Source organism: Zerene cesonia, chromosome 11, assembly GCF_012273895.1.
Source record: "Zerene cesonia ecotype Mississippi chromosome 11, Zerene_cesonia_1.1, whole genome shotgun sequence".
NCBI classification, from domain to species: domain Eukaryota; kingdom Metazoa; phylum Arthropoda; class Insecta; order Lepidoptera; family Pieridae; genus Zerene; species Zerene cesonia.
This window is the reverse complement of record NC_052112.1, coordinates 396,946-404,534: the sequence shown is the minus strand read 5'-3', so window position 1 is coordinate 404,534 and position 7,589 is coordinate 396,946. Positions and strand designations below refer to the sequence as shown.

General features: G+C 35.3%; 2 protein-coding genes across 4 annotated transcripts in view; one reads left to right on the top strand and one right to left on the bottom strand.

Annotated features, from left to right (window-relative positions):
• The window catches only part of LOC119830577 (ecdysone-induced protein 74EF), a 166,545-nt gene that overhangs the window by 104,657 nt on the left and 54,299 nt on the right, over positions 1-7,589 (bottom strand). The gene's annotated exons all lie outside the window — the stretch shown is intronic.
• LOC119830578 (U7 snRNA-associated Sm-like protein LSm11) overlaps positions 1-7,589 on the top strand; it is a 33,568-nt gene that overhangs the window by 6,337 nt on the left and 19,642 nt on the right. Inside the window, exon 2 of the mRNA XM_038353646.1 lies at positions 4,246-4,361. Coding sequence (XP_038209574.1) covers positions 4,246-4,361 — 116 coding nt within the window. The remainder of the gene's footprint in view (positions 1-4,245; positions 4,362-7,589) is intronic.

Here is a 7,589-nt window from a genome sequence, read left to right as displayed (position 1 = left end):
ACTTTTTATCCTGACATTCCAGCGGGGTGTGGACTTACGCGGGTGAAACCGCGGGGCGCAGCTAGTGTTGTTTATATATTAGCTTTAAGTCAAACTAAATTGATATTAACATATAATATCTTACATATAAGGTATTCTATTCTGATATAATTTCGCAAAGCATTCAATTGGACTAACGTTCTAACCAATTCAGCGTGGTTACACCCAGCTGTCATCAGTCTTCACAAAAATTTCCCAGTCATCAATCTAACTTTCATTACTGCGCTCCGTCTATCGCAGCCGCATAAATTGCATCGTAGATTGGTTCGCTAGACTTTCGCGATGTTGCATAACCACTTTTCATTGGACTGGGACGCCAGCACCCCGGAGCATCGGTCGTTGACACCTATGTGGTCTAGATAGAAAATGCCTACAAAATTTCTTTGGAAAATCTAAGGCTGAGACTAGATTATTTAACTTTTTACACATAACGCTGCATAGCACACTTTCAAGTGATAAACTGTCATTAAAATATGAAAGTTATTAAGTTTTTTTTTATTATATTAGCTATCGATTACATAACACAGCGTTTATTCTGTTGGCATAGAATCTCTATCGTCGCCGAGACACGTATGGAAATAGTGGCATCAAAAATCGTATCGGCACGTGTTACGTACGCGTAACAACTTAAAACGGAACGCAAGCGGAAGTGATGCAACGAACGCGTTTCGGCGCGCATCTGTGTAAACATGGCGCGCTTTTCTGAATGGCATGATGGCGGCGTTTCCCGCGCTCGCCGGCCGACGACCCCGCGCGCGGTCACCGCCCGCGGGGATAGTGGAGTGAAAGTAATTCGCGAACCGCACGCGGCTCATGCTCGCCTGGTACCTACGCGAGAGTTGTATAGATTTATCGTTACGTAGCCGAGCGACAATTAGCTGGGATTACACGTTCGGACCTGATTTTCAAATAAACGTTGTTAATTTTGTGCCTTCCTGTGCCGATTTTTATCATTTATTTGTCTATTAAGTGGATTCTAGCGCAGGACACCGCACACTTGATAATCGCTAGTGCATTCCGACTAGTTTCTCAAATGTTTTTATATTACAAAGTATGTACGTCTGTAATTTATGATATTTTACTTTTTTGTAAGATAACCGATGTACCTGTATTGTTATTAACATGTATATATGCATTATGGGTTCACGCGGAGGTCTTTGACTGGTCAAACTTGGATATTTGGCAACGATTTGTACGCATGTAATATACCGACAGAAATAATAAAATGTTTTAATTGCTTTAGACTTTACGCTTGTAAGAACTAGTCAAATAAAACTCGCTTTGTGGGTTTCGAAAATCTAAATATTATGTTATTTTATTACATGTGTATGTATTGTTTTATTTTTAGTATAGGTTTATTATGCGGCTTTCTTCGCCCAGGATACGAAATATTTGCAGTTATCTATAGTCAGTTAAATTGGCTTTATAGTTTTCACGTCAAAGAGCAACTAACATCCATAAAAACTCATTAATAATTATAGCAGTAGCATAGAATGGAGTAGGACAAGGTTTCTTACGCATATTAAATGTTACCAGAAAATTTGAGCTTCATTTCTATTTAATATTTTAATCAGCGTTGGTTGTGTTATAGTTTATTTGAGTATTAAATTTGATTTGATTTAAATTTTCGATTAGTTGTAGAATTTTACCTGGCGTATATCTTTGTATATTAATTACTTTTTTCTTATAAATATTTAATATCACGAAACTAAAATGTGTTTACATATTTTCTAATACTAACGTATTTATTAATATAATTATGGAATTTTCATTCTAGACATCACTTTTTGAAATCATTCGACTTGTATTTCACAATTAAACTGATATCTTGATTATATTTATTACGAGTAAATGAATCCCTTCTAATAAAATGACATATAATAACAATTTAATATTAATTTTAATTTACGTGCATATCATATGCAATTTTCTCGTCAAATACCTACCAGTTATGTTATCCATCGTATACGTATACAAAAACAATGCGGATTATTAGCAATTATCTTAAGCAGATATAAAAACGTTGACGTATAAAATCCAACATTAAATCAACAGTGAAACATTAATAAGAGTGCTATACATCGCTGATTATGTATACAATTTGGAGGGCTCGTAGTTTTTAACATATATTAAACGAGTAATGTATAACGTGTAATGTTTTGAGTTCAAGAAAGGTTTACACCGAACGGTTTCAGTCATTGCTCCCTCGAACAATAAAGTACACCTGTGAAAATATAATTGATGGAGGAAAGTTATTTACGTCATTGTTTATTGTAAAAATGAATAATGACTTGTAGTTTTTTTCGATTCTGAGAGTATTGGATGGTTTGGTTAGTGGATGCTTGATTTTATTCTACCGTGAATTATGTAAAGATGGATGTTTCTTTATGTGGATGCATAGAGATAAGTAGTATATTCAGTGTGCGTGCTATAGAATTTGTTTGAGTTTGTCGTTAATTTATGACTGTAATTGAGACCATTGGAACCAAACAAAAAATGTGTTGAAGATACATTTTTTGTGGATTTGTTGATACACCTTCATACTCATTTATTCTCTGTAATAATGTACTTAAACATATCAAGCCTTCGACGAAATACCGAATTTATATTAAAAGAACTTTACTTAATCCCAAAAAAGCGTATGGGCAAGTATAAACATAAAAATAACTTATCTAAAAAAATAACTTATCGCAATTAAGTTACTCACATATGGGAAATTTTTTGAAAGAATAGAAAAAATTCGATCACGGGGCGGGATTCGAACCCGCGTTTCTTGACTAACCGTAGCAATGCCTAGCCTCTCGGCCACCCGTGAAACGGGTTCACGTTCACTTGATCGAATTTTTTCTATTCTTTCAAAAAATTTCCCATTTATAAAAGCATTTCAATGCTATAAAAATAAAAATAAATTTACTCAAAGATATTTTGGTTATATGTTAAAGTCGGTGCTCGGATTCTAAGATTTTATTTTATACTCGTTTTCACTTTTATAAACCACCAAATCGAATTCAAAATCCATCACCTTAGACCTCATGTTTTCATGTTTAGTGAAAGTTTTATGTTATATGGATAATGTTCGAATTTAAATTTGTTCATTACGTAAGAGGACCTCCCAGGTGGTGAGGACAAATGTCAGAGAAACTTGTTAGGACCTCTGCACTTTAACCATCTATGCTGTGAAGTGATTTATTGTGTTTTTAAGCATTAAAATATGAAATACTAGACGCTCGACCCGGCACCGCTCAGATATCAAGATTCCTGATATACCAAAGGAGCATTAATCGTAAAGTATCCTATCACCCAAGTCAGCTCATAGCCTATCATAAAATTCAGTAGTTTCAACGTGATTGACGGACAAACATCCAAACAAACAAACTTTCACCTCTATTATGTCAGTACGATATCTTACACGTGTAGAAAGAATTACTGTTACTTCACATACCAAACTTACTCTTTACTACATTTTTGTTTAGGCTAACACCAGTGTAGGTATCTGCATATTTTAGAGAGGGTTTGTTTCCATTACCATTCAATAAATAAATAAATTTCAAACACTTATTGCATAAGGTTACATAAAAAATTGACATAGCAGTATCCTTATGTAGTAGGTATTTGCTGGCTTTCTTATGATAAACATTTCAAAAATTTTTTTTTCGCACGCGCAGTTTTCGCAGAATACGCAAGAAACTTTTTAACTTGTACCTACCTATCTAAGTACTTAATAACATTAAGCAATTAGAAATTAAAAACTTTTCAACGGATTTTAAACGCGATTTATTCATTATATTATTAACCCGACGTTTCGAACACTTTACAGCGAGCGTGGTCACGGGGAGAACATTAAGCAATTTAATTTTTAGTTTTATAGCATTGAAATGCTTTATAAATGAGAAATTTTGAAAGAATAGAAAAAATTTGATCACGGGGTGCCCCTTAGGCACATGAAACCGAAAGAGTAGAAGAAATTCGATTACTGTGGCAGGATCACGGGTGGCCGAGAGGCTAGGCGTTGCTACGGTTAGGCAAGATACGCAGGTTCGAATCCTGCCTCGTGATCAAATTTTTTCTATTCTTTCAAAATTTCTCAACATTAAGCAAATTAATTATATTTGAATTTGAATTTGGTTTCAATTTTCGATGTATCAATAACCCAACGTGCGCAACATAGAAAAACTAGTTGGGCTACAATAAAGTTAACTGTTTCAGATGTGATGCCTGTTAAAAAGGAGAGGAGATACGTGAATGTTCTATCGCGATTGGAGACAGCGCAGGGCCCACTGAGCGCTTTGAAGGACTGCGTGGATCAGCGGCTGAGGGTAAAGGTAGGTTGACTCTAGGCTTTAAAAGTAAGGTACCCGGCACCTATTTTCAGGAGATACGACAATTTTTGGACCATTTTTGTAGCAGGATGATTTATCTTTTTTAAGTTATGATTCTAACAAACATGACGATATGCTTATTTTTTTTAATAACGATAATGTTCATGAATATTTGGATACATTTCCATGGAATAGTTGCTTAAGATCTGCTGTATGCACAGGTAATTGTTAAAACTGGGTTGTGACGATTCAAAAGTGCTTCTAGAAGAAATCTATTTGAGTAAATTAATCCCTGAGTTTTAGTTTCAACCACATAAGAGTTCTCTGGCAACATTGTTGTGACATGATTTTAGAAGAGTTTTTTGCCGGCTCTTCTCAGTAGGAACTGCTTTTCGAACCGGTGGTAAATGTTAAAACTATGTTATGATGATACAAGAGTGCTTCTAGAAGAAGCAATTGAATAGATAAATGTTTGAATTTGAGTTTGAAAACTAAATAAATCACTTTGGAGAATAACAATGGCTTGCCATGTCTTTACTGTCAGTAAATGGACGTAAATAAGAGTAAAAGCAGTGTCGTAAAACCGAATAAAAAGCTTTAGAAACGCAGTGGCTTGCACGCATTCGGTTGTATAGAAAAATCGGGCTGTAATAGTGAATGCGAAAGTATTTTCATCTGTTACGGTGTCACGTCTAAACCGTCGCATTAGTTTAAATGTTGTTTTTATATCACAAAAATATTAAAACGTGTTTGATCAGTTCTTATATTAAAAAGTTACGTGTTTTTTTTTTACGGGCTGTTAAATTTTAGGGAATCGAAATATAAACAAATGATAATAGTTCTACAGGATACGTTATTTTTTATACTTTATTACGTTATAAAATAACAAAATTACGACGTGCACGCATCGCTGAAAACGCCCATGTTTGTAGCTGGTGTCATAACTTCGAACATGCATCCTTTGTGACTTGTGAGCCGCTGGCCGGGTTCCAACGCGGAAGGCGAGCGATGCCCGCGCCAAAATAGATGCAGCGGACCTTATGAATTTTGTGGAAGTCGTTAAACCTAACCTATATTGCGTTTCCTGCTAACGTGTAGACTAATAGTTGTTCTTTATGCTTATGGAGTCTACCAGAGCTACATGTCCGTAGAAATATGTTTAATTTGGGAGACGAGCGCGCTTCGTCGCGATTTGGGCCAGCTCGCACAGAGGAAGTACCACACCCCCACAGAAGACCAGCGTAAAACAATAGCATGCCGGAGGTCCGTTTCCTTTTCCTTCCCAATCCATTCCTTCTTTGTAGTCCTTGAACCTCACCTCTTATAAGCGGGAAGTGCGAAGGCATTATCTCTACAAATGTTGACGGGCGGTGGTGATCGCTCACCATCAGGCGAACCACCAGCTCAGTTGCCCGCTCTGACACAAGACGATTATTTGTTTAAGCCACAAGTCGTACTTTAAGGGGCGTCACTGAAAACCAACGTTACAGCAACTTTCTCTGCAACCTATACTGATTTAGGGACCATTAGATTTCTTCAATTAGTCTTTTTATTCGATTCGAGATTTGAGAGTTTTTATGCCGAACACATATAAGACCACTATACCTAACCTTATTTGGGTATTTTTCGCAGATTTTTTTTTTTTTGCTTCATAAGAGGCTAAAGTATCTTGAGAATCTGTATATTTTGATCGACGAGTATCGATTTAGATTCGTTATTTCCTGTTTATGTCGAAACCGCATTGTTGTATGTTTCAATAAAACCTTTATTCCTCTCCGTCATTTCTTGGGTTTTTCGATAAGCGATTAAGTTAACTAAAGGAAAAATACTTATGAGATAGTCAAGTGCGATCGGTCACAGTGAGTCATGGAAAGTGGTCTAGGAAGAGCCTTGCCAACTGGTATGTCGGCGCACGCGCAGTTTCTATTCATGGAAGCTTGCATCGTAATAAATATGATTACAGGCGGCTTTCCTTCATCGCTGATCGAGAAGAGAATGCCAATAGCAAATTGTTATTTATAACAGTGAGTAATTAGTTTTGTAATTTGAGGGTAGGTGAGAATTACTTGCTGGTCTATTTTTTGACTAAGATGAGACTTTATTGGGAAATTTCGATAGGGGATACTGAAAAACCATACCAAATGCATCAATTTGAAACGGTTAAGAAAAACTGAAACGGCGCAAAAATTTGTATACCGTTGTCTCTGTCACGCTTGTTGTTTTGTCGCTCGCAGTTCGATTGTTAGAACAAGATGGTTATAGTATAACGTCGATTTAGATTGAAGATTAACTTTATTTTTCTTCGTGTCTCTATGGCGCTAAACCAACTGGGGAACGGATTTCGATGAAATGTACGAAAGTAACTGTCTGTCTGCCTATTTGACTCTTCTACACGCGTAAACGACTAAACCAATTTCGATGAAATTTTGTATAGAGATGAGAAAGGAAATGAGATAGTTTTTATCTTGGAACCCCTCGAAAACGGGAACTTTGCGGATATATACTTATAATAATTTTTCTAGAATTTTCCAAAATATCATCTTGTCCGATATTATCTGATGCGTAATATTACATGTGGTTCTGTTTAGGATGCTGTTACAATGTCTTTGCTTCTCTTCCCAGGGAAGGTAAGATGCTGATATGATAACTGAACCCTATTTTATTTATTTACTTATTAAATATTAAAAAGTAACATCTAATACAGTCATTACAACTGACAACTGTGTTTGTTTACATGTTTGTGAAGTGAACAAACAAATCAGTTTTTATGCGAATCGACCTTGCGATCTGTTTAAACGCGTTGTTTAATTTTGTAGGTGTTTGTAATTTGTTTTTTTTAAGTGCACTTTACGTGCCACCTTGAATAATAATTCAATGATAGGTACTGTATGTATTAGGAAGCGCGTTTGCGTTGCGATTGTTAGAAAGCCGTAATTTGTGTTTATTGTACTTTATGTGTTTTATAAATACTCACTTTGTTTGTAATTAATTGGTTATTTTACGGTTAGTTTATCATTGTGATTTTTTTTAATTTTTTTTACATTTTGTAAAAACTTTTTTTTTTACATTATATTTAATTAAAAGAAAAAAATACTTGAAGTCTGTATGTTATGTTCAGAGCATTAGTAGTAGTATTTATTGGCTGATATGCCTAAAATATGGCACAAAGCGCCCCACGCTTTTTTCACAACAATACTAGTATTTTTCATTCATTATTATTTTCAGTTTATA